Source organism: Papio anubis, chromosome 16 (genome assembly GCF_008728515.1).
Source record: "Papio anubis isolate 15944 chromosome 16, Panubis1.0, whole genome shotgun sequence".
Lineage (NCBI taxonomy): Eukaryota > Metazoa > Chordata > Mammalia > Primates > Cercopithecidae > Papio > Papio anubis.
This window is the reverse complement of record NC_044991.1, coordinates 20,380,888-20,404,648: the sequence shown is the minus strand read 5'-3', so window position 1 is coordinate 20,404,648 and position 23,761 is coordinate 20,380,888. Positions and strand designations below refer to the sequence as shown.

The following is a 23,761-nucleotide window of genomic DNA, read 5'->3' as shown; positions in this document are numbered from 1 at the left end:
GGTAATAAAGCCATAAAACTGGTACTGACTCTGGGTGAGAGGGAGAGGCAGGGGTAGGCTGGTGACTAGAGAGCTGATTCTGTGACCTTGGGAAATGGTCTCACCCCTCTGAGCCCTGGAGATGACCTGATGGGGCAGCTAGGAGGGCCAAATGGAAGGACTGCAAATAAAAGGCACTGGGAATTCTCAGGGGCTACACACACGTGAGATCTTCCCAATGAAATCAGCCTTAGCTTTAAAACCAGGAAATTGTTAGCAACAGGCTCTCACCTTCCTCCCTCAACACCCACAGCATCGCCTATCTCCCTGTGATAGTTTGATTCTAAAGATAACAGCCTGCCTTTACTCAGAAACCAAGACTGTGACGTGTTTTGCACACATTCTCTTTTCACTTTCATAGTGTGTGACTATGGGCATGCAACTTATGTTCTCTGTGCCTCAGTTTACTCAAGTGTTAAGCAGGAATACTCACATGAGGGTTACGTGAGTTAAAATGGATAAAATGCTTAAAATAGTAAATTATTTAAATTTTATCCCTTGGCACATGACCTTAGTACAATCAAGTATCTGTTAAATACATTTTAAAGAAACCGCATCATATCCACACACCTATGAGGCACCTGCCCAGGACCACAGAGCCAATCAATCAGGTGATGGGATTCCAGGCCGACAGGAAACCACCGCCCACTGACACAGGGACTGCACCATCTATCCTTGGTTTTCGTGGTGCCTGCCATGCTTCCTGTATTGCTGTTAAATACAAGGGGCAGGCCTCTGCAGGATCCCAATGTTTTAAAAGGGCAATACGAATATGATTCTAATACATAAAAAGTATGAGGGCAGCAAGAATTTAGTTACAAAGCCCAAAAATCCTCAGAGAGAAGCCACATGGCACTCTGCACTGTTACCACTGCATCGAGTCTGGGCAGGGCACAGGTGACCAAGGGACAAGTCTTATTTAACTGATTTCACAAGGGTCCAAGAGTTTTATTAGACAACCCATGTCAAGGTACAAAATGATTAATGACAATAACAGCCATATTCTATTAGCCAAGTGCCACTTGTCACTATGAAACTATCCTGTAGGACATCCCTGGGCTCTCAGTTGCTAATTGGCTGCTTGAAGAAATGAATGTCCTCAAATCAAGACCCTAACGCAAAGAGATTCCAGAGAGTGGCTTAGAAAGCCCAGCTACTCTTACCAAGGCGGGGAAAGGGTCAGGGGAATGAACCTCTGCAGAACAATTTGAATTCCCAAACTGAGTAAGAGGGAAACAAATATGCAGGCAGGGCAAGGCCTCAGGGGGGCTCCTGGGTCTGGGACAGGGGGTGGGAGACAGGAGAGGCAAAATGGCAGGGACTTGACAGCAGGTTCCTCTTGTCTACTTCTTCCTCCCGCCTCTCTCCTTGAGGGCCAGGTGGATGACTGCGCCATTGGCCATGTTGTAGTAGGCCAGTGAGTTGGAATCTTTGATGAAGATACCCTGGAAAACAGAGAGCATGCCTTAGCATGGGGCAACCCAGCCTTGGGCATACCGCTGCAACCTTACAACTGTGCACCTGGTCCGTTTGCGCTCTGGACTGAGCAAATACAGGAGCTTGCGAGAAGGTAAGGTGTTGGGGATTAGAGGCCTCTCATTCCTCCCACTGTTTCCTTTCTTCCCACCAATTACGCTCCTCCCCTTTGTCAACATTTGACTCAAAAGCTCAACTCCCCAAAAAGTTGGCCCTGACCAACTCCATGGAGCACTGACTCTGAAATCACAAGACCTTTAGGGATCACTTAGCCCAACAGCCTCAATGTATAGAGATAATTGAGGCCCACAGCGGGGATTTGTTCAAGTTCAGAGAGGAAGAACATAACACCTCCGTGTGACCTGGCATCAGGTGGGGTTACACTATCACCTCCAAGTCAGGCTGCCTGAGGTTGCACCGGCAGGGATGGCCCCACCACTGGATCAGGAACCCACCAGAGCATGCCTAAGTCTTGTCCCTAAATCTCTATGCCCCATCATTGAGGCAAAGAATCTTACAGATCCCACACAAAACTCTACTGTGACCCCACCAGAGCCCTGCATTGTTGGGCACACCTGCCCCAGCACTTCCAGCCACCATCATGACTTCTAGGACGGATTCAGATGGCCACACCCAGATACCACTTCACTCCCCTTTTGGCTTCCATGAGAGATTTAGCTTCTGTGAAAGCAGAGGTGTCAGGACCCAAGGGGCAGGTCTGTGGACAAACTGACTCACCTCATACTGTAGCTTCTGTTTCCCTGCAGGCATGCCTGTGGCTTCATGAATCTTCACCTTAATGACAGAGACCTGTGGGATCAAGCAGCAGTTATTCAACTCCTTGGTAAGGCCAGCTAGAGGAAGCCTTCCCCTGACTGCTTGGTTCCCATGCACCCAATGCCAGTTTGTGGCAGCAACCCATACCTGGTCCGTGAGCGGGAGAGTGAAGACCAGCACCTGCCCATTCAGTTTCCATTCTGTCTTATCCTGCATGTTGGGCACCTGGACTTTGATGGACACTGGACCCTATAAAACAGGAGGTGGTCATTATGCCGAGGGAGCCCTGAGCCAATCAAGAACTATCCTCTGCTATCCCGAGAACTGTCCAGACAATGTCACCCGTGCATCTGGGCTCCTGGACTCTGGCCTGATTCACCACTGATACCACTTGTACGGTTGTACAAGTCACTACCCCCTTGCAAGATTAGGTTTCTTTTCTTTAAAACAATCTCTATCTTGTCTCCTGCTGAGTCTGGAGCTAAAGTGAAGAACTCTGGTGAAAATACTCTGCACATCCCAAGGGAAAAGAATATGACCTGCAGGGTCAGAAGACCTGGATTCCCAATTCAGCTTCCCAGCTAACAAGGTCTGTCTGAGCCTCAATGTCATCATCCATCAGAGAGGATTAATGACTGTTTTGAGTATTGAGTGGAAGTATCTGTAAAGTACTTAGCTCTTTCCTGGTACTTGAGTTAAGCATTTAAGAAATGGGAACTATTATTAAAAAACAAAACAAACAGGGTGGGCGCGGTGGCTCACGCCTATAATCCCAGCACTTTGGGAGGCCAAGATGGCGGATCACTTATGGCCAGGTGACAAGCCTGGCCAACGTGGCAAAATCTCCTCTCTACTAAAATACTAAAAATACAAAAAGTAGCTGGGTGTGTGATGCACACCTGTAATCCCAGCTACTTGGGAGGCTGAGTTATAAGAATCACTTGAACCCGGGAGGCAGAGGTTGCGGGGGAAAAACAAACAAACAAACAATTTCGTCAAAGACATTGGGGGAGCAGAAGCTGGGGCTGTTTCTGTATCCTCACTGCAGCCTGACAGCTTCTCTAGGGACTGGCAGTGACAAGGTCCCCACCTCCCCTTATTGCAGGACCCCAACAGGATCCCACCCAACAGGCAGACCTCCTAAGGGCTAGAGCTGGGGAGGAAGGCCACAGTGAATTTTAAAACACCACACACAATTTCCTCCAGGGGTCTAGGGTCCCTCTCACACCTGAGTTGTGCTGTCCGTGCAGCTGGGTCTCCCTGTTGGCCTGTTAAGTCTACACCAGAGGGACCACCACAGTTACCACCTCTGCCACCACCACCATCACCATCACCACCAATGCTCTCTGCTCCTCTAATTTTTGACCCCACATTCACGGTGTGCTCAGAAGCCCTTAGATGCCTCCAGCGGCTGACCTACGCCCCAGAAGCCAAGACTGGGAGTAACATAGGGTCAGTCTGGGAAGTGTACGACAGGGGCGAGGCTGAACCCTCCAGCTAGAAACTTGAGCAGCATTCTGGGATCACATACCTTGTTTCTGCGCAGGAACTCCTCCTCTGGCATGAGGCTATCTTCTGTCTTCAGTTTTTTGGAGGTAGGCTCATCTTCCATGGGAGGTGGGGGATGAACAGGGGGCATTGGGGCTGGAGCTGGGACAGGTGCCACAGGTGGAGCAGGCACAAAGGCTGCAAAGACAAGAATAAGCAGCCCCATGAGAGGGCAGAATGGGCCCAGGACTCAGGGCTGATGAGAAGTTGACAGAGGAGGTTGCAAAGGTTTCCTCTAGTCAGAGGTGTGAAGTGCTATTCCCTGCTGAGTCTGGCAGCCAGCAGGTTCCCCAGCAGGGGGACCTGGGAGGCTGCCCAGATTGGATAGCAGAGGACTGCAGGAGGGGCAGGACTGACGGATGGAGCTAGTGCCAGGCAACAAGCAACTCTCAGGCCTCTGAGCCTGTTAGGGACCTGATCCCTGAATGCAGACACTGGCTACATCATTTTAGCCTCCCATTTCTACCAGGAATGGTAGCTCCCAGCTCTAGGGTTGCGGATCTTTCACACAGGAAGCCAGGGCCTCTCCTCTGGGCTGGACACCCCGCTGGAACAGCTCGCACTAGCATCAGCCACAGCTCTGTTGACAGTACTTGGCCTGTGGTCCCTGACCTAATGGCCTGGAAAGTGATGCAAGAGATACTGACCTGTTGGCACAATCATAGGGGGTGGGCGGGGGGCCATGATAGGAGGGGCCGAGGGAGGCATGGGCACCACGTTGATTCTGGGCGCGTGGATGATGGGCGGCATGGGGGCGATCACTGAGCCTGGGGGCAGCCGAACCACAGATGCCATTGGGGGCCGGGGCATGACAGGTACTGCAGAGACAACTGTAGTACGAACTGGAGGTGGCATCTGTGCAGGAAAGAGACCCACAAGTTACAGGAAGCCAAAGTTGGACTCCAAGGGCATACACAGTTGGCAACTGGCCGCCTGCAGCTCTGAGGATGAAGGTTAGACAGCTCCGTCCTGGCCCCCTGGGACTGAGAAACTGTGGCCTCACACTGGGCGTCCAACAGGAACTGAGCTACTGAGAGCCTGAGAATGACACTCTCTCTGCTTGGGACTTGGCAGGTCAAATTCGACCAGCTACTTTGGCAATCACTGAAAGAGTTACTAAAGAGGCTGAGACCTTGGCTGGGCACAGTGGCTCATGCCTACAATCTCAGCAGTTTGGGAGGCTGAGGTGGGCGAATCACCGGAGGTCAGGAGTTCAAGACCAGTCTGATCAACATGGAGAAACCCTGTCTCTACTAAAAATACAAAATTAGCTGGGCGTGGTGACGCATGCCTGTAATCCCAGCTACTTGGGAGGCTGAGGCAGGAGAATCACTTGAACTCGGGAGACGGAGGTTGCGGTGAGCCGAGATCGTGCCACTGCACTCCAGCCTGGGCGACAAGAGCGAAGCTCTGTCTCAGAAAAAAAAAAAAAAAATAGGGAGAGGAGCTGAGACCTCGACTAAATCTCCTGGAGACAGGCCAGCAGTCCTCACAGACCCAATAAGCCCTGCAGCCCTTCTCTGACGCTAACTGGTTTCTCACATTTGCCTCTCACCTCCCTCCTTGTTCCAACCCTCCTCCACAAACAGATTAAGCTAGAGGTTCCCACTTGCATTTAAAGGGCTCTTTCTCTTTCAAACTGACCCACCCCACACTGTAAGGCAGTTGCCTGTCTCAGCCAACACTGTCCGACCTCAAGAACAAAGCTCTAAAAAGTCAGCTGCAGGGTAGATGCTGGCTTACTGTGGGTGGTCGGGGCACTGAAGTGATGGGTGGGGCCGAGCTGGGGATGTTGGTGGCTGAAGATGGTGGCGGTGGCTGTTGAGGGATTTCATTGGGCTTGCTGGGGCCAATCTTCTCTTTGGTGTCATCCTCTGGCACCAGGCCTTTGGCTTTGTGAATGGCCTCAATCTGCTCCTGGAGGGTGATGTTGGCCTGGGCAGCCTGCTGGGTCCGGGCCATGCTGCCTGAGTGGCCATCCCAGGTCACCTGCAAGTGAAAGCAAAGCCACAATGCTCCTGGAACTAAGCCCAAGTGTGAAAGACGGGGGGCAGAGAAGACACTAGGTTCCACTTTAGCCGCACCTTTTCCTCTGGCTTCTGGATCTCCTCCTCACCGATCTTCTTACCAATGGCTGTTTCCTCTACACCAAAGATGTCAGTACGCCGCTCAGCCAACTGCTTCAAGCTGCTCTCAATATCCAGACCTGCACAGTCACAAAACAGAGGTAGAGGATAGACACAGAAAATAAACCAGGTGTCCTGATAAGAGAGCAGCTTTTCTGGTGTGCAGGGAGGAGGCTGGTTCCATGGAATGAGGGTGACTCAGGGTCCCAACACAGCACTCTTGTCCTCTGGGCTCGGGGAAAGCTACCCAATCAGTACTAAGCCTACAAACCCAGTGCTTGTGCAACCCCTCTGACTTAGAAAAGAACAGTAGGGCCGGGCGCGGTGGCTCAAGCCTGTAATCCCAGCACTTTGGGAGGCCGAGACGGGCGGATCACGAGGTCAGGAGATCGAGACCATCCTGGCTAACACGGTGAAACCCCCTCTCTACTAAAAATACAAGAAAATTAGCCGGGCGAGGTGGTGGGCGCCTGTAGTCCCAGCTATTTGGGAGGCTGAGGCAGGAGAATGGCGTGAACCCGGGGGGGCGGAGCTTGCAGTGAGCCGAGATCGCGCCACTGCACTCCAGCCTGGGGCACAGAGCAAGACTCCGTCTCAAAAAAAAAAAAAAAAAAGAAAAGAACAGTAGGCCGGGCAAGGTGGCTCATGCTTGTAATCCCAGCACTTTGGAGGCCAAGGCAGGAGGATCACACCTGAGGTCTGGAATTCGAGACCAGCATGGCCAACATGGTGAAACCCCATCTCTACTGAAAATACAAAAATTATCTGGGTGTTAGTGGTGCGTGCCTGTAATCCCAGCTACTTGGGAAGCTGAGGCAGGAGAACTGCTTAAACGTGGGAGGCAGAGGTTGTAGTAGCCAACATGGCGCCACTGCACTTCAGCCTGGGAGACAGAGTAAAACTCCGTCATTCATAAAATAAATAAATAAATAAATTAATTAATTAATTAAGATGGTGAGTCAGAGAGGGCAACTGTGTGGAAAGGGCCACATGGCCTAAGTGGCAGAGTCAAAACTAGAAGTGCAGTCTCCCACCTCTGGCACAGTCCCTGACGCATTCCAAGCAGCTCAGGGTACTCCAGCCATCAGTGCTTTCCTTCTAAACAGCCACAGGAAGCCCTCCCAGCTAAAGCCAGAGCTTTCTCTGGGATTTTAACAGGCACATGTCCTCTCCTTCAGTGTCTGCCTTTGGGGAATTTCTATGGGGAGTCCTCTGGAAAGTGGGGAGTTCTCTTGCAATATCATAGGGTACAACTCTCCTCAAAAGCTTCTGTTGATCTCAATTGTTGCTTTCTATGTTTACTTAGAAGAAGTTGACTGTAATTTGGAGATCATCATGGGCTCTCCTGGAACCCCTACCTCACCTGGTGCGTACACCTCGTCATCACTCTGCTTCTCACGGATGGAGCGATCCCGCTGCTCCAGCCAGCGAGGGTCAAGAAGTCCAATGCGCATGTGTTCTTGCATTTTGCTGGCAGGGATCTTCTCACCAGTAATGGGGGACACAAGATACTCATCTGGAGCAGGGGCTGGAGGCAAGGGCTTGGAGGCTAAAAGGAAACAGATGTTTCAGTAAGAACACTGGTGGGCAGCCACCTGAGTTAAGAGGGTGGTATTTCATTCATGCATCATTCATCAAGGCATCTATTCAGTACCACTCTTGTACCTGGCACTGTGAAAGGCACTAGGGCACCAGAAATGACTGGGCCCTGTTCCCCACCATGAAACCTGTAACAGATGGGCTTGCAATGCTTTTACAATAAGCTGCACCTCAAGCCCTCCTAGAAAGACGGGTGTGAGGAACACACAAGGGCACACAGGATCTTCCTGGGCAGTCCAAGGGTTGGGAAGCAGGCCCTACCTTTGGGATCATAGTCCTTGCGGACAATGACTTGGTCTGGAGTTGGGGGCAGAGGTGGAGGCATGGGCGTCTCTGGGGGTGGGGGTACTTTCTGCCCTTCTTCTTCATCATCTGAACCCTGAAAAGCAAAGCAATGGCAGGACTCAAAGAGGGGCTGAGGCCACATCCCTGTAGCTGAGCCTGGCAGCTCTCTGGGTGGCAAGCAGCCTTGGCCTCTGCCAGCCAGCATCCATGTGCTAAGCCTCTGAGGGCAGCTGAGGCCAGCCGGCAGCAGGCCAACCTGCTTCCTCACAGCATGAATGGGAGCGCTGGGGCCATGCTCCTAGCACTCCTCCCAGGCATTTCCAGCAGCTGGCACCAGGCAGTCCCAAGAGGCCAAGGGCACTTAACATGCTGGGGGGGCAGTGCTGGGGGAGTGGCAGAGGGGGGCAAGTGGGCAATCAATGGTAGCCGCTCATACAGCAATGCTGGGAGGGAGAGAAAAAGTCATTTCCCACAGACAGGGGCCCTTTCTTCTCAGGCTGTGCACAAATTCTTTCCGAGAGGGGGAGAACAGTCTGGTTCTGGAGACTCCATGCCTGCTTGGAGGGCCTGGCTTGAAGGGGGTAGGGATGCCTGAAAGGAAGTGTGGGCTACATTTAGAAAAGCTCTGGGAGCTTGGAGCCCAGCTGAGAGCTCAAAACAGAATAGGGTAATGCAGTGAGTTCCCTAACTGAGGGCTGGCACGAGGCAGTGAGAGCAGAGTGTCCGGGCCAGGGAGAAGGCCACAGAACAGGTCAGCACAGCTTTTAGATCCTTGCCTATGAATGAATCTTTGTTGCCGGAGCTGGAAAGAGGCTCTGTACTGCCTGGGCTTGGGCAGCTGTATGGCCTTTTTCAGGACCCACGCCTCCTTTCAAGGCTCACCAGGGAGCTGGATCTGACTGGTGGAGAGCACTTCGATCTCCTGGGGCGTCAGGAGAAAAGGTCATCCCGCAGGCCCGCCCAGCAGCTTACCTCATCCATGTCTTGTACTTGGGTGTCCTGGTCCAGCTGGGAAGGAGGTTCCTCTGCCTTCTCCTGTTTGTCATCCTCCTCATCAGACTCGACCTCCATCTCAACTTCCTCACTCTCCCCAAACTTCTCATAGCGCTCCTGAATGAGGATTCGGGCCCCCAGCTCCTCCGGCGTGGTGGGGGGAGGGAAGTTCCCTAGAGGGTGAGCCAGAGGCAAAGGTATTCCTTATCAAAGACCCATCTATTTGCCCTGTCTGAGCTTCCCAAGGGCTGAGGCTATGTCTGTTTTCTCTCCAGCTATCTTCAGAGGCCCATCTAGGGTCTGGCAAGTAGCTACTGAATCTAACTTGGGCAAAGCGGTAGAACCAAAGTCTTTTGGGAGCAGGGAAGAAACAGACACTGATAAAGCCCTCTGAGAGATTCTGCTGCTCTCTAGGAACGCTTGCACAAGGCCTCCTGGGAAGTCTCAGAGTTCGTGGCTCGCCATCTGGAGTCACTCCTCACAGACCTACCTTGCTCATTGGGTTGGAAGTCCACTGTTTCCACCACCACAAAATCATGCCAGTCAATCTGAGCATAGGCCACCCGCTCCTTCTCCTTCTCCTCTTCTTCCTTCTTCCTCTCACGTTCCTGGAATTTGGCCCATTCCACTCGGTAACACACCTACAGAGATGGGAAACAGCTCGGTGCTAAGCTGAAGCAGGGTCTGCTCCTGATGAGGCTACCACCTCCAGGGCTTTCATCAAAGCCAGCGCCTCCTTCAAAACAGAATGGAAGTATGGTTCCAAACTATGGCATTTGCACCGGGTTCCACCCAGGCGCAGAGTTCGGATAGAATGAAACCTCCATCCTCTGATCTGCTTGGCAGCTGGCCTTCTGCCTTCTAGTTAGACTGGAAAAGAGGGAGACATATTGAGGCTGAGAGCAAAGCAGAAACTTGTGGTATGTTGGGAAGCATCCGGACTCCAGGTTTCTTTGGCCTTTGTATCTAACAAAGCCTTTTCTCCCACCATTCCTGTGACCGGAACATAACAAGGTCCTGCCTCAGGGACTGTTTTCAAACATAAAACAGAACCCAACATCAGTAACTGATTGCAAGAAATCCTATTCAGTTTACCTGATCCAAAACTTCTCGGGGGTTTTCAGCCTCTTTCTTGAGCTTTGAAAATAAACCTTTGGGTGGAATCAAGATCTGAAACACAGAAGAGTTAAAGCAACTGTCAGTGCTTTACAATGCGGTACAAAGAGGCAGCTTTCCTGGGCCTGTGATAAAGCACAGGAGATGAAGAAGCATGGGATTCTGTGTCCCAATCCCAGCTCCACTTGGCTGTGGGACTTTGGGCAAGTTATGTCACCTCAGTAACTTGATTTCCTTCTCCAAAATAATGGCACCACCACTCAAAGTTGGCACCATGAACTTAAAAAGGCTGCTTCAAGGATTAGCAGGAAAGCATGCAAAGCACTAGCAGATTACCCAGAACATGGTCAGTATGAGATGGCTGCTTTCATGAGACTGACCTGCTCTTATCCTTTCAAAAACACTGCACAGGTCTCCCCTGACTATCCTATTCAGAACCGCAGTCTACCTGCCCCACCTCCATTTCTGCCCCCTGCTTTCTTTCTCTCCATAGCATTTAGCACCATGTGACAGACACTAACAATGCACCTGACTCCTCCTCACTAGACTAGAAACTCCACCAAGACAGGGATTTCTCTTCTGTTCACGATTACATCTCCAGTCCCCTGAATAATGTCTGACAATGAATATTTACTGAAAGAACAAATGTTGCCTTTGTTCTAAAGGGCCCAAAAAGCTTCTACTGCCACTGGCAAAGTGGCTCAGCCCTATCCCAGTCCCTCCTTATACCTTTACCCCAAGAATCTATCTGCTCAGTCTTCCATGGCTAGAATCAGACATCAGTACCCTCAAGTTACAGTGGTAAATGCCAATACCCAAGTTCTGAAGAAGAAAAAACAGGAAAGTAACAGAATAAAAAGTGATCTGGGACCTTTAACCCTGGAAGCAGTCCACTGGCAAAAATTAATCCAGGGCTCCTTTAAAATTGATATTGCATATTTATAGTAACTCTTTGGCCTTGGGCCTTCAGTGATCGTTATTTAAGCTACCATACTAGCTTCTGGATTTGGTCATTTTTTAAACACGCACATTTTTACAATTCTTTCTAATTATGTATTTAAAAGTGAGTGAAGTTAGGAAATTCTCAAGTCCTTTCAAGTCAGATCTTTGAGGTGTTGTTTCTGGATATGAAGAACAGATGAACAGACCATCCCACTGAAAACAGAAGGAAAACAACCTCCATGATATGTGTAGCAAGAAAAATGTGCCAGTACACTTTGCAATACATTAATAATCTAATTATTTTAAATGCCAGAACTGACTTGTCTAGATTCTTGATTGCAGCTCTGTCACATGATAACTGAGCTCTTAGGGTCTGGAGTAAAAATGCCAGAGCTCAAGCCCCAGCCCTGCCACCTCCTAGCTATGTGATCCTGGCCATGTTAACCTCACTGCACCTGTTTTCTTTTCTGTAAAGTGAACATAATAAGAGTGGCTACCTTATAGGCTACTGGAGATTAAATGAGAAGATGCTGCACACATAATTTCTTAGTGATGTTAGTTATACTGACTTGTATCACATCAAAGCGTCTCTCAACGCCTATTTAAATGCTATTTCCAATTTAAGGTACTTTATAAGCTGAAGAACCAAAGTTTTAGGGTCAAATGTGGTTTAAACCTCAGTTTACTGACTGACAAACCTTGAGTACGTGACTTCACCTTTCTGAGCCCATTTCTGCTTCTGAAAGATGGGGAGAAAACACCTCATGGCTTCTTGTGAGGACTAAATTAGGTGAAAGGAGGCAACTGTTAAAGGCTGACTTCTTCTCAGGGCCTTACTAGGCAACTGAAAATGAAAATGTACTTAAAAGCAGCAAGCACCACTTGGCCTTGTCACATAGCAGGCAATCGCCTAATGGTAGTTAGCAAGCATGTACTGGCCGGGCGCGGTGGCTCAAGCCTGTAATCCCAGCACTTTGGGAGGCCGAGACAGGTGGATCACGAGGTCGGGAGATCGAGACCATCCTGGCTAACACGGTGAAACCCCGTCTCTACTAAAAATACAAAAAAAAACTAGCCGGGCGCCGTGGCGGGCGCCTGTAGTCCCAGCTACTCGGGAGGCTGAGGCAGGAGAATGGCGTGAACCCGGGAGGCGGAGCTTGCAGTGAGCTGAGATCCGGCCACTGCACTCCAGCCTGGGCAGCAGAGCGAGACTCCGTCTCAAAAAACAAAACAAAACAAAGCAAGCATGTACTTCCCTTCTGTTTAGAAACAAGCAGTCTGTGTTGCACTGAAAGAAATAACTGAATAGAAATCAAGGTTTTACATTAAACTGGGATTCAAAACATGTGCTCAGAGGCCCCATGGAGAAGCGATGTCCTTGCAGACAGTGAGTGGACACAGTGCTTCCAAGGGTAAGATGTTTTCCTTTCCTGGGCCCAGGACCCCAGCCCCATCCTACCCAGGCACCTTGGTGTACTGCTCCACTAGCTTCGTGAAGTAGTTAAAGAGGCTGTGCTGTGGGCGGAGAAAATCAAACTGGTAGTTGCGCTGCTCTTTCTGCATCAGCTGGGTCAGAAACTGGCGCCCATTCCTGGCCACAAACTGAGCCGTCAGCTTCACCACATCCAGGTCGAAGGCTGAGATGGAGGGGGGATCAGCAATAAACTCAAACTCAGGAGGAGGCTCTTTGGGCACGATGGTCTCTTGGATTACTTGGGCTTGGACCTAAGATGCAAAGGGAGTATGAAGGAAGCGGCATAGGAGTGAACAGGCTCCAGGGGAGGGGAGGGGACATGGGTATACCCCTCAACAGGATGCTGTGAACCTCTAGACTTCTGTTAATTATGCACACACCACTAGCACTTGGTGTGAGAGAATTCTAAATCACAAGAGCACTGATTTCTCAGCCAACTATGGCCTCAACTCCCTGAATGGCTCTGAGTGAGAACCATTCCCCTCTGTACCTCTGCTCCTGCCTTGAAATTGAGGGCCAAAACTGGGTGACAGAAGATCCAACAGGAATATGGCTTATTAAATCCCATCCCAGAGGGACGGAAGTGCAGAAGGCCTACGTGTGTGCAGAAAACCCCACTGTACAAAATGTTTCCATGACCTCCGCATGAATCGTGAGGTAGAACAGGTACTGTGAATCCTCTTTATAGATGAAGAAACTGAGGTAGCCTGAGGCTCTAGGAGTAGTACACTACAATGTAAGGTCTTAGAACCTGACCTCAACCTTTATATCCCACTGCAAAAGGAGGAGCTGCCTTTTCCACCATGGTTCAGGAGTAGAGAAGGCAGGTCTGGACAGGAGGAATAACATGTCAGCCTCTCTCTTCATTCATAACCCTAATAGTCCCTAGTGCTGGACCTCAGTACAGGGAAGTGGTATTAGGGGAGGCCAGATAGAAGGGTCCTGGGAAGAAGAGACAGAAGGGAAGTGAGAGCATAAGGAGGAGCCCACAGGCCACACTGCATCCTTCAGCACAGCCAAGTAGGAAGTCCTTCACCCATCATGGCACTGCCCTCACACCCTGAGCAAGGCCTTGAATAAATCACACTTCCCCCGACTCTCAGATTCCTCATACAGCCTCTGTGAGGGGTCAATGAGACAAGACTCCTGAAGTTATAAGCACAGAGTCTGACAAGCAGTGCTTGGGAAATGCCAACTAACATCAGTACTTTGCTGTCTGGGTCTCAGTCTGCCTCTGAGAGATAGGGATAACAACCTTACTTCTCTCCCTGGGTGGTTGTGAGGTTTAGAGTTATTTGTGTACCCCCTCCCTATCCCTGCTTCCCTCTCAAGCCCTGCGTAAGTGAAGGGGGCACTGGGCTCCAAACCTTCTGGGGCAGCTGCTGCTGGGTGGCCTGCTGCTGCTGCTGCATGACTTTGGGGATGGCAGCTGACGGCTCCTGAGCCTTCCCCTCCTTGAACTCGCTGACCTTGTGGCGGTAATAGGCATGGTAAGGGTCATTGGGGTTCAGAAAGTTGAACTTGGGGTTGTTGATCTCGTTCTGTCGGATCCTAGCTTCAAATTCAGGCCCATTTCTAGAGGGAGAAAAAACAGCAAGAATAAACACCACATCCCTTGTGCCTGCTGAGATCTAGGACACTGCCCATTGGAACGTCCTTTTTGCCACCACCCACTGCTCAAACCAGTCCAGCCCTCAGCACAGCAGATGTCCTCCTCCAGCCTCCTGGCATTGGCGATCAGTGCCATGTGCCTCATTCAGCTCGAACCAGGCCACTTCTACCACGGGGTCTCCCTGAACCCAGTCATTCCTTACCTCCTTTTCCAGTTCTGCCATTTCCAAAACCACCTAGGCTATCGCTCATTTATTTTAAGTGAATATGATGAAAACAAAGTAACACTGTCAAAGTTTAGCTGGAAGTTTGCTGAGACTAGTTCTCTTAGTTCAAAGGGGTAGCAAGTGCTGGAGAGGTGTAAAAGGTACGTGAACACCAAACCTAGACTTTGTCCTCTGAGTAACGAGAAAGACTGAAAGACATGAAAATTTAGTTGATTTGAGCCTGGGCAACAAGAAAAGACCCTAACTCTACAAACAATTTTAAAAATAAATTAGCTGGGCATGGTGGCTTGTGCCTCTAGTCCCAGCTACTCAGGAGGCTGAGGTGGGAGGATCACTTGTGCCCAGGAGTCTGAGGCTGCAGTGAGCTAGAACCGTGTCACTGTACTCCAGCCTGGAAAACAGAGTGAGACCCTGTCTTTTGTTTTTGTTTTAAGAAACAAAAACAAAACCAAAACAAATTAGTTGGTTTAATGCCTTGTCCAAGTACTGCCTAAAACCACCCCAATTATACTGGTGAGGCCCACACAGGAAACATGCTCAGCAAGGACCCAGCCTCGTACAGCTGTATAAGGCACCTTCAGATGACAGGGGTGTGGTAAGATCAGCAGGGAGGTCTCCAACCACTGTCTGTACTTGGGATGGTTCCCCAGATATGCCCCATGTCCCCAGCAAGCCTTCAAAACCTCAGGATAATGAAAAAATGTCCCTGTAATGATATTTAGGGAACCCTGATTTTTAAAATGTCCCAACAGTAATACTTCAACACCTGTGTCAGTAAGAAAATATATGGACCTTAAAGACACAAGATATGAACACATTCAAGTTGCAGGTTCACTACTGACTCACTCTGACCCAGAGCAAGTTACCAAACTACTCTTTGATTCCATTTCCCCATGTGTAAAAAGCAGCTAACACCAGTTTCCCTTTCTACCTTAAAACATTATTGAGGAGATGCCAAAGTCTTCTTTTTGTTTCAGAGACAGGGTCTCACTCTGTCACCCAGGCTGGAGTGCAGTAGTACAATCTCAGCTCACTGCAACCTCCACCTCCTGGGCTCAAGGGATCCTCCCACCTCACCCTCCTGAGCAGCTGGGACTACAGGCATGCACCACCATGCCCGGCTAATCTGTTTTATATTTTGTAGAGATGGCGTTTCGCCATGTTGCTCGGGCTGGTCTCGAACTCCTGCGCTCAAGTGATACACCCGCCTTGGCCTCCCAAAGTGATAGGATTATAGGCGTGAGCCACTGAACCCAGCCCTTAAAGTCTTTTCAAATCATACAGTAGCCTGCAAATGCAAGGGGCTAGGAGGAGTTGTTCCATAAACATCGTCTGTGGGGCCTTCCATTGCTCCTCTGGTGAGAACCTTGTACTTAGAACTGCCCCAAACACACCAAGGCATGGCCCCAGCATCTATCTGGTGCCAGCCAGCCGGCTCCACTCTCTTCTGACTTTCACATCCCTGGCCTGTGAGTTTAAGAGGGGGTGGGAGCCTGGCACAGTGGCACACACTTGTAGTCCCAGCTACTCAGGAGGCTGAGGCGAGAGGATCACTTGAGTCCAGAAGATCACATCCAAGCCTGGACAACAAAATGAAATTTCATCTCTTAAAAAAAAAGGTTTTTTTTAATTTTAAGAGAGACGCAGTACTGTACCCCAGATCAAGCAGTACAGCAATATGTGCCACACTAGTGATCAACACCCAGCCTGGCTCCTCAGCAAGTCCTGGTCATACCCTGCCGTGTGATTAACATCATGAGGTCTCAATTTGACAGCACATTAGTCTAACTGGAACCTCATGCTTTGGAAAAAAAATTCTCCCTACTCCTTAAATAATGCAAACCACACATAAGAATGAAGGTGAATGCCCACTTAAACCCTGCTCAACTAGGCCACTATACCCAGCAAATGCCTCGGGCAGACAAAGGGCTCCTGGAAAAGGGGGCCTGGTTGTCTCTTGTACCACTACCTAGGCCATAACTTTACCCCATCTGGGAACAATCTGAAAGATAAAACAATGAGAAGGCTTGGCACGTTCATTCCAAACTATTCTGTTGCTTTAAATTAGCTTAACGTTAATTTTAGAATCATACTCTCCACCAGAAGGAATAGATTTCAACAGAAAAAAACATGATTCTGACTCAACCCAGCTGCTGGGACTTTTTAAGGGTAATTTCCACTTCAGTTTCTTGCAGGAACATGCAGGAAACGAAAGGCCTAACCTAGTGAAAAAACTTTTGGAAAACTGCTCAGTTGTAGATTTCTACTGCATGCTCCATAAATACACATGAACCTAGGAGAAGTGAACACAGAGTTCTGCATGTCTGCTTTAACTCGGATATTGGTCTCTTTGTTGCAATGTAAACCATAAGTTCACAGACTTTATTTACTTTTGAGGCGGAGTCTCATTCTGTCACCCAGGCTGGAGTGTAGTGGCACCATCTTGGCTCACTGTAACCTCTGCCCCCCGGGTTGAGGTAATTCTCCTGCCTCAGTCTTCCAAGTAGTTGAGACTACAGGCACCCGCCACCACACCCAGCTAGTTTTTTGTATTTTTAGTAGGGACAAGGTTTCACTATGTTGGCCAGGCTGGTCTCGAACTCCTGACCTCAGGTGATCTGCCCGCCTCAGTTTCTCGAAGTGCTGGGATTACAGGTGTAAGCCACCACACTGGCTCACAGATTTCAGAAACGCCTACAAAAGCAATCACCATAGCTAAAAATCAATCTAGGGATGTGCATGGTTTTGGATTTTTTTCTTTCCTTTTTTTTTTTTTTTTTTTTTTGAGACAGGGTCTTGCTCTATCGCCCCAGGCTGGAGTACACTGGCATGATCATAGCCTTGACCTCTCAGGCTCAAGTGATCCTCCCAAGGGGCTAGAACTACAGGTATGCGCCACCACGCCCAGCTAACTTTTTAATTTTTTTGTAGAGATGGGTCTCACTATGTTGCCTAGGCTGGTCTCCAAGTCCTGGGTTCACGCGATCCTTCCACCCTGGCCTCCCAAAGTGCTGGGATTACAGGTGTGAGCCACCTAACCTGGTCATATACATTTAAAGGGACCTTGGACACACTCATTTCTTTAGCAGCAAAGGATGGCACAAAATTATTGGAAAGCTACTTGGCAAAATGTTTAAGAAATCTTTCAAAGATGCTCTTTTAGCCAATAATGAGCCACACAGAATTTTCTTCTAAGGAAACAATCTAAAAGGGAAAGAAAATGCTCAGAGATTTCCCCACAGCTTACTTTGCCAAAATGAAATGTTGGGAACAGGCCAGGTGCAGTGGTCATGCCTATAATCCCAGCACTCTGGGTGGCTGAGACATGAGGATTACTTGAGGCCAGGCGTTCACGACCAACCTGAGCCACATAGAAAGACCCCATCTTTACAGAAAAACTAAAAAAATAAAAAATTAGCTAGGTGTGGTAGCAGGCACCTGTAGTCCTAGCTACTCAGGAAGCTGAGGTGGTAGGATAACTTGAGCCCAGGAGTTCGAGGTTGCAGTGAGCTATAATCGTGCCACTGCACTCCAGCCTGCATGTCAGAACGAGACTCTGTCTCTAAAAAAGAAATGTTGGAAACCTCCTCCTCTAAGGAAAATACAGAAATGGTGGCCAAGTCAAGGAAAGTATTTCACCTCTACATGATGCATCCTCTTAATAAAGGATCACAGGGCATTATGAAGACCATGGAGCACAATGGAAAAATGCTTACAACACAGACTTGAATGTGAAAGTATCTTTGCTAATATTACAAGGATCTAAAAAAAGATGCCAAGGACAGAAGGAAACAGAAAAAACTGAAAACAGCTGGTAGACACTATTCTGGTAACAAGAATATGGTGATTCTTCACCCAACTCCCCTTTTCTGTATATTCTGTTTTTAAAATATCAGGGGAAAAGGGGAAGCATGAACACAGCTAAGAGCCATTAAACATTTATCTTAAACACAACAAACAGTCTAAATCTGACATGACCCAATCATCATCATAACGTTCAATCAAGCACAGAGCAGCTTTCAACCTAATACTCAAGGTAATCAAAGCCCTTGAAATGTAATGAGATGGGCCGGGCGCGGTGGCTCAAGCCTGTAATCCCAGCACTTTGGGAGGCCGAGACGGGCGGATCACGAGGTCAGGAGTTCGAGACCATCCTGGCTAACACGGTGAAACCCCGTCTCTACTAAAAAATACAAAAAACTAGCCGGGCGAGGTGGCGGGCGCCTGTAGTCCCGGCTACTCAGGAGGCTGAGGCAGGAGAATGGCGTAAAAACCCGGGAGGCGGAGCTTGCAGTGAGCTGAGATCCGGCCACTGCACTCCACCCTGGGCGACACAGCGGCACTCCGTCTCAAAAAAAAAAAAAAAAAAAGAAATGTAATGAGATGAATCTGCAGAGCTGACGCAATGAAAATCTAACAAAAGTAGGCTGGCGCCATGACTCATGCCTGTAATCCCAGCACTCTGGGAGGCCCAGGTGGGGGGATCATGTAGTCAAGAGATTGAGACCAGCCTGGCCAACACGGTGAAACCACATCTCTACCAAAAATACAAAAATTACCCGGGCGTGGTGGTGCACGCCTGTTGTCCCAGCTACTCGGGAGGCTGAGGCAGGAGAATCACTTGAACCCAAGAGGCGGAGGTTGCAGTGAGTTGAGATTGCACCACCGCACTCCAGCCTGGCAACAGAGCGAGACTCCGTGTCATTTAAAAAAAAAAAAAAAAAGTCTAACCTAAGTAATATTCAATTTTATTAGGTTGGGAAAGGAAGGAACATCCGTTAAATGATGTATACTGACTGAGACACTGCCTCAGGGGAGTGACGTGATCCCTGGAGAACACACGCTGATTGAGCCTGCTTCCACACACTAAGGAGCCGTCCAGAAATCCAGACTGATTGTGAAATCTCATTTTTACTTGTTTTGGTTTGAGACAGGGTCTCACTGTCACCCAGGATGGAGTGCATAGCTCACTACAGCCTCAACCTTCCAGGCCCAATTGATCCTCTTACCTCAGCCTCCTGAGTAGCTGGGACCACAGGCCCATACCACCACAGCCAGGTAACTTTTTTTTTGTAGACGGGGTCTTGCTATGTTGCCCAGGCTGGTCTCAAACTCCTGAGCTCAAGTTATCTTCCCATTTTGGGCTCCCAAAGTGGTAGGATTACAGATTACAGACAAGAGCCACAGCACCTGGCCTCCTCATTTTTAAATACTAGCAACAAATTGAGTTTTGAAAAACTTACTGTGAGGACAAACAAAACATCTGTAGGCTGGACACGACCTGAGGGCTGCCAAAGGAATACCTTAAATACCCTAGAGGATGTATTGACCTTTGGAGTCAAGGGGCCATCAGAAAAATTCCATCTAAGGACGTGAGGGTAAGTACGAGAGACAGGAGGAACTCTGAGCAATTCCCATTCCATCTGAGGAGACAGCTAGCACCTGCATGGAAGTATAGGAAGAGAGAGGATCTCTGACTAACACCCATTCCATCTGAGAAGCCAGCTAGCACCTGCACGGAACTATGGGGAGACATAGGAGAAACTTGGAGCAATTCCCATTCCATCTGAGGAGACAGCTAGCACCTGCGTGGAACTGAACTGCATGTAGCCCCATGACCTCGCTCCTGCCTCACAACTCTGAGATGGCATTTTGTTCCATTTTGCAGATGAGTCATTTGAGGCTCTTGGAATGTGGTGTTTGCACAATGAGAATAATAAACTCCCCTTTTTATCTTCCTCAGGCCAGCAGCTCAGGTACAGACACACACCATCTGTGACAAAGCAGCTTTCCGGGCATTTCCTCAGGCCAGTTTTGAAAGCAGAGGCTCCTGGTGACTGCAGGGCTAAGTGTGATCCTCACTTTGGCTATTGCTATGCTGTGTCAGGGACACCAGTCCTACCTATTGCCTACCCCAATGCCATGCTGTGGTTTTTTATGAACTAAAAGGCCCAAGCCAACAACATCTCTTTAAAAACTTTTGTGCTGATTCAGTGCTGAAATCTCTTCATGCTGAAACCCACCTCTGACCCACCCAGGTAGCTCTGTTACCTGGCCACAAAGCTGGCAGTCTTGTCAACAATATTTCTGACCTCTGGAGGAGGGTAAATAATCCCCACAACTGGCTTAGAAGGTGCAGAATCCTCCTTTGAAGATGCTTCTTCTTCTGTGGGCTGTGAAAACAGGAAAATAAATAAGGTTTTAAAGTCCCTGGTTCAGAGCAGGTTCTCCACTATTACACTCCTCTAGGATATCATTCAGAGTAGACTTTCACTCACAGACTTCCCTCAGGTTAGAACCCTCTGCTTCAGAAAAGCAGTTCTCTTAAGTTCAGTGCACCTGCGGGGGCTGCTCCTGGGGACCCAGGGAAAACAGCAGCTTCCCTGGCTCCTCTCTAGTTGGACTGTCTCAGTGACACCAGGAATCTGCATTTTTACCAAATGCCCAGGTGATTCAGATGCAGGGACTCCGACTACATTCTGAGAAACCATGTTCCAGAATCCAGGCCATGTCTGGACTCCACGCACCCAGCGATGGGCTTGGCATGTAATTTTTAATGATTGTTTGCTGAATAAAGAAATGGGAAACTATTTGCTGACCAATTCTTCTGCCCTGGATGCCGTCGCTCTTTGCCTCTACTCCACTGTCAACCAACATTCAATGCTCAGGTGTTTTGTGAAATTCCACTGGAATGTTCAGCATTAACTATGCCATAAGTACCAATATTTTTTCTCCAGCAGCTTCTTCCCCTTAGTAAACAAAGGGTCAAATCTCTTATCTTAGAAAAATGAAGTTTCTCCTCTGCCTCCATGTTCCTTTCTGCCGCTGCCTTCTCCCACCCCATCCTCTGGCAGCTTAACATCCTGAGTTCTCTTCAGTTTGCTGATCCCACTTCCCTGCCTCCCATTTGGTCCCCATTCATTTTAAGTGCTCTTGACAAAGTCAAAAACGACTGCCCACAGCCATTATCTGGGTGTGAATGGTGACCACTCCTTCACGAAAACTCTCAACTCCTAGACCCCATTCTTACCTGTCTTCCCATCTTGCTCACCATTCCATCCAAGTTTCCTTCCTGGCCTGTTTCACCTCCCCGCTCTGTGAAGTTGGAGATCCCCGCTCCCACCGCCCAATTCTGTTCTTGGTTCTCTTCTCAGTTTTGACAGTGTCCTCCACTTCCCCTCCCGCCTCTATACAATCTGGCCCAAACTGATGTCCCAGAACACTCTTGCGTACTGAACAGCTTCGGGTCCAGCTAACTACTGGGCACTTTCATCTCTAACCTCTTTCCTCAGGAATAGCTACTCAGTCGTCCATGCCACAAAGTTGGGGCTCCTCTCTCTTCCTCAGCTTCCACACTCAATGATGATAACATTTATCAAGTTGGGCACAATGGCTTGCACCTATAATCCCGGTGAGTCAGGAGGCTGAGGTAGGAGGATTGCTTGAGCCCAGGAATTCAAGGCTTCAGTAAGCTACGACTGCACCACTGCATTCCAGCGTGGGTGACAGAACGACACCTGGTCTCTTAAAAAACACTTTTATCAAGCACTGAGTAGATTCCAGGTATTTTTCCCAAGCACTTTAAATATACTAATTCTTATAACCCTTATAAGAAGCCTATAAGATTAAGTACTCTTTTTTTTTTGAGACTCTCTCTTGCTGTCGCCCAGGCTGGAGTGCAGTGGCATGATCTTGGCTCACTGCAACCTCCGCTTCCCAGGTTCAAGTAATTCTCTCCTGAATAGTGGGGATTACAAACATGCACCACACCTGGCTAATTTTTTACTTTTAGTAGAGACAGGGTTTTGCCATGTTGGCCAGGCTGGTCTCAAACTCCTGACCTCAAGTGATCTGTCTGCCTCGGCCTCCCAAAGTGCTGGAATTACAGGCGTGAGCCACTGGGCCAGCCAAGTACTCTTAATATCTCCACATTACAGATGACAAAACTGAGAGATGGAGAGCTTAATGTCCAACTGGCAGAACCAGAATTCTAACACACCACTCTGGCTGGAAAGCCTGCCCACCCCTCTGCCCTAATCTAGGCCAGGCCTTCAGCCCCTTGGAATAGCGTGACTGGCCTCCCCTCCTCGTAGTGACTCTCCACATGCCTGCCTACCTGAATTTCTGAAACACAAATGTCACTATTTGGCTTAAAACTCTCCCTTTTCTTCCCATTGTCTACAAGGAAAAGTTCAAATCCTAAGAAAGAATCGCATCTCCTGCCACTACGCTCTATGCTTCAACACTTGTTCATTTACTCTTGATCAGAGACACCGTTTGATTCTTAACTCAGTGTCTTTGTGCATATTATCTGGCCATTACCTTATTTTCTCCCAACGCCTGGGAAAATGCCAGGGACACACAGGTACTTAAATATCTGTGGAAAAGGCATGGCTTCTTCAGTCATGTCCCCCTCATTCCGAACCCAAAGCAATGATCAGCATATATGCTCAATAAATATTTGCTGGATGAATAAAGGATGTTATTTCCCTTCCCTAGTCACCTGCCTGGCAAACTCCTATTCCTTCTTCTAAAAGAAATTTATCTCTCACTCCCGTGGGCTTCTCTACCTTAATATCCCTTCTACTCCAGCAAGCAATGTTGATTAGATTTGTACCTGAAACTTCTATCACAGGGCATATCACACCGTACTACAATGGTTTATACACATTTGAGATTCGAGAGGTTTATTAAGGGCGGGCTGACACTGTATCATTGACGGCCATCGGAACAATAAACATTTGGTGAGCATTCTCGTGTATCTGTCTTCTCGTTAGCCTGTGAGCTCCCCGTGCCCCATTCATTCCGGTAACGTGGGAGCGTGGCACGGTGTCTGGCTTGGGGCAGACACCGAAATAGATGCTGAGAATTAACATCCAAAGATGTACCGCCCAGGCTGGGAAATTGGGCATTACTGGGGAAAGGCTGGGGCCGGTGGCCCCAACTGCCACAGAAGATCACAGGATGGGCTGGATCAGCGCCTTTCACACTTACAAATCAATCACCTTAGGATTTTGTTCAAATGTAAGATCCCTATTTAAAAGGTCTAGGGCGGAGACTCCACATTTCTAAGCTCTCGGCTCGTGCCGACGCGGCTGCTCCGCGGACCACTTTGAGAACCCCGTTCAGGGCAGCTGGTTTCGTTACCAGAACCACCACCATAGCGCGGGAAGCGCGCAGCCTCCTGGGACTTGCAGTCCCTCCAATCCCTTCATAGCGGCCGCTTATTCCCGCTCAAGTAAGTAGCGCCCAGGCCCACGCTCCGGCTGCAGGTTGAGCGGCGGGGGAGAGGTACCTGTTTGGGCTCGGTGGCCACGGGCGGCGGCGGGGGCACCGCCTGCACGGGTCCGGCCGGCATGACTGCGACGCTGAGGGCTGCCAGTCCGCCTCGGTGTCGGTGAGGAGTGCCGCCTCAAGACAGCCTCCCCGCTCGAACAGTACGACGAGCTCGCAAAATGGCGGCAGCCGAGCGAGTTGCGGCCGCGAAGGTAAGACTGACGCACTTCCGGGACCGCCCCCTCGCCGTGGCGCGCTTCCTGCTCCTCCCC

The 23,761-nt window shown here is 49.3% G+C and overlaps 1 protein-coding gene across 1 annotated transcript; it reads right to left on the bottom strand.

Moving 5' to 3' along the window:
* Positions 1 to 966: 966 nt before the first annotated feature.
* SF3A1 (splicing factor 3a subunit 1) lies at positions 967 to 23,718 on the bottom strand. The gene is made up of 16 exons (XM_003905413.3): positions 23,509 to 23,718; positions 20,265 to 20,386; positions 13,743 to 13,950; positions 12,369 to 12,626; positions 9,939 to 10,013; positions 9,334 to 9,484; positions 8,823 to 9,016; positions 7,827 to 7,944; positions 7,330 to 7,515; positions 5,925 to 6,046; positions 5,584 to 5,829; positions 4,488 to 4,695; positions 3,824 to 3,978; positions 2,440 to 2,541; positions 2,254 to 2,325; positions 967 to 1,484 (listed from the first exon to the last, which is right to left on the bottom strand). The coding sequence occupies exons 1-16, from the start codon at positions 23,569 to 23,571 to the stop codon at positions 1,383 to 1,385; spliced, it is 2,382 nt and encodes a 793-aa protein (XP_003905462.1). The 5' UTR covers positions 23,572 to 23,718; the 3' UTR covers positions 967 to 1,382.
* Positions 23,719 to 23,761: the final 43 nt, after the last annotated feature.

Bases quoted from the DNA above. Each gene is read 5' to 3' on its own strand.
- SF3A1 (XM_003905413.3), bottom strand. From the start codon at position 23,571: ATGCCGGCCGGACCCGTGCAGGCGGTGCCCCCGCCGCCGCCCGTGGCC. The intron at 2,326-2,439 runs GTATGGGTTGCT...TTGATCCCACAG, and splicing joins CTCTCCCGCTCACGGACCAG to GTCTCTGTCATTAAGGTGAA. The intron at 1,485-2,253 runs GTGAGTCAGTTT...TCTGTTTTCCAG, and splicing joins AACAGAAGCTACAGTATGAG to GGTATCTTCATCAAAGATTC.